General features: G+C 43.9%; 1 protein-coding gene across 1 annotated transcript; it reads left to right on the top strand.

The window, feature by feature from the left end:
- Positions 1-381: 381 nt before the first annotated feature.
- On the top strand, positions 382-1,511 carry LOC123347231 (olfactory receptor 14C36-like). Its single transcript, XM_044984623.1, has one exon. The coding sequence runs from the start codon at positions 382-384 to the stop codon at positions 1,315-1,317; it is 936 nt and encodes a 311-aa protein (XP_044840558.1). The 3' UTR covers positions 1,318-1,511.
- Positions 1,512-2,659: the final 1,148 nt, after the last annotated feature.

Below are 2,659 nucleotides of genomic sequence, written 5' to 3'. Positions count from 1 at the left end.
GCCAAATCCATCTTGTACTTCCACAAAAAGAGGATATCAGGCAGTGTTGCCCCAGTCCAGAGCCTGCTGTAGAAATAGGGGATCCATCTTGGCTGAAATTGTTGCATTGAGATTGTACTTTGCTTAATCCTTCACACAGCATTTTATTAAACTACATAATGAGCCGGATCTTCAGAAGGTGCAAACTTTAAGGGAGCTCTGCCAATTTACATTCATGTGATAAGTCACCACTCCTAGTAAATAGCATTGATGAATGCTGTGCTTTGTTGACACTCACATAATATCATTGCGGGAAATCAGGGCCACTTCTTCTGTCACTGTAATTCCCCACTGTCTTTGTCCTTCCCTCTGCAGCCATCACACAATGAACTGAGAAAGAAAATGTCCAACCAAACCATCCTGACCGAGTTCCTTCTTCTGGGATTCTCTGACGTTCGGGAGCTGCAGATTTTGCACTTTGTGGTGTTCCTGCTGATTTACCTGGCAGCCCTGATGGGGAATCTTCTCATCATCACAGCCGTAGCCCTCAACCCACATCTTCAAACCCCCATGTACTTCTTCCTGGTGAATCTGTCTATCCTAGACTTTGGCTCCATCTCCGTTACTATCCCCAAATCCATGGCCAATTCTCTCATGAACACCAGGGTGATTTCTTATCCTGGATGTGTTGCCCAAGTCTTTCTCTTTCTCCTCTTCACTGTAACTGATCTTGCCTTACTCACCATCATGGCATACGACCGATATGTTGCCATCTGCCAACCACTGCACTATGAGAGAGTGATGAACAGGAGAGCTTGTGTCCAAATGGCAGCCAGTGCCTGGATTACTTGTATTGTCTACTGTGCCCTGCACACTGGCAATACCTTCAGGTTACCCTTCTGCCAGTCCAATGTCATCAACCAGTTCTTCTGTGAAATCCCTCAACTACTCAAGCTCACCTGCTCTGACTCATACCTAAGTGAAGTTTGGGCTCTTGCCTTCGGTGTGTTTTTAGGGTTAAACTGCTTTGTTTTTATAATTGTGTCTTATGTTCAGATTTTCAAAACTGTGTTGAGAATCCCTTCTAAGCAGGGACGTCATAAAGCCTTCTCCACCTGCCTGCCTCACCTCACTGTGGTCTCTTTGTTGCTTTTCACAGCCATCTTTGCCTACCTGAAACCCACCTCCAGCTCAGCATCAGGTCTGGACCTTGTGGTGGGTGTTCTCTATTCCCTGGTGCCTCCAGTGATGAATCCCATCATCTACAGCATGAGGAACAAGGAGATCAAAGCTGCTTTGAAGAAACTGATTGTGTGGCGGTTATTCACCAAGAGTTAAAATCTCCATCCCTGCAACTTGAATGTGATTTCATTCTGAGTTTCTTTGTAGATATAATCAACAGATGACAAAATTGTCTCTTTGAGAACATAGGGTGGAATCTGTTTATGAAATCACAAAATCTGGACTAGCTTCACTGAAGTCATATGAGTTAGGATAAGATTCCACCAGTGTACATAAGATCAGAATCTATATACGTAGGCACCTATCTATCTATCATAGGGATTTATAGGGCTCCGGTAGCCTGGGGTATGAGAGGTTTGGCTTGTGTGTTTGCTTGTTTCTTTTTCGTTTTGTTCGATTTTGTTGATTCATTTGTTGACTTGTTTCTTTGTTTCAGGTGGCTTTTTGCGGGGAGGGAGGAGCTTGGGAGGGTGGAGTATGTTGGACTAAATGGTGATATCCACTTATTTTGTCATCTATCCAAGGAGTCAATGTCAGAATCGATGGGGTTTTCTGAGAGACTTGAAGTTTTGCTTTCCCCATTGATGAAGAATTGAAAAAAAGTTTCTGCTGGTGTCTGTTCAAGTGATAATTTTAATGCTGATGGGGGTTTTTTGTGTCGTGTATGATGTGTTAGAGCACCTACAGCTATATATAACTGTATGTATTGTTATTTATTTAAATTTATTAAAATAAATAAATACTGTATTGTTCTTCCTATGGTGGAAAGGTATTTGGAAGAGAAAGGTATTTTAATGATTCCTAAAGACAAACTAAGTCTAAAAAAATAAGGTCAGATTTTGATTACACCAAACTACTGCAGTGATCCCCACTGGGATGGGAAACTGAGGCACAGAGAGGCTAAGGGACAGGCTTCTAAAGGTGGTCAGACCCCAAAAACGTAGACAGGTGCCCAGTGGGATTTTCAGGAGTGCTCAGCTGCCTTAAGAAGCCCAAACACCTTTAAAAACGGGCTGTAAGTGACTTCTGTCAGGTCAGACAGGGCTTGTGTGTCAGTACAGGGAATGAAACCTGCATCTCTGCAGTGGCAGACTGCTATCCTAAAGACACGATCATCCTTCCTCATCTGCTGAGAGGATAGGGCTGATGCTGATTGTCCTAGCACATACTCGGCCCTTAGCAACATTCCTGATGTCTCACCCAGTGCTCTGTGTGTAGCTGATTTCCATTAGTATCATGTGCCAGGTGTATGAGTTTTGTCTGTAATTGTTTTGGAACAAGTAGCTGGTGTGTACCTCATAGCACACAGCCTTCGAGCATCCTTGGGCATCTAAATACCAGGCACAACTTCCACTGGCGAGTGGCAGGTGCTGTTTGGAGGGACAGTGTCCAACAGGGAAGTTGGGCAGTGTGATTCAGTACCAGGCCAGGAAACCCA

The sequence above is a fragment of the Mauremys mutica genome, chromosome 13, assembly GCF_020497125.1.
Source record: "Mauremys mutica isolate MM-2020 ecotype Southern chromosome 13, ASM2049712v1, whole genome shotgun sequence".
NCBI lineage: Eukaryota > Metazoa > Chordata > Testudines > Geoemydidae > Mauremys > Mauremys mutica.
Note: the sequence above shows the minus strand (reverse complement) of the source record. Positions and strands in the feature narration are given on the sequence as shown.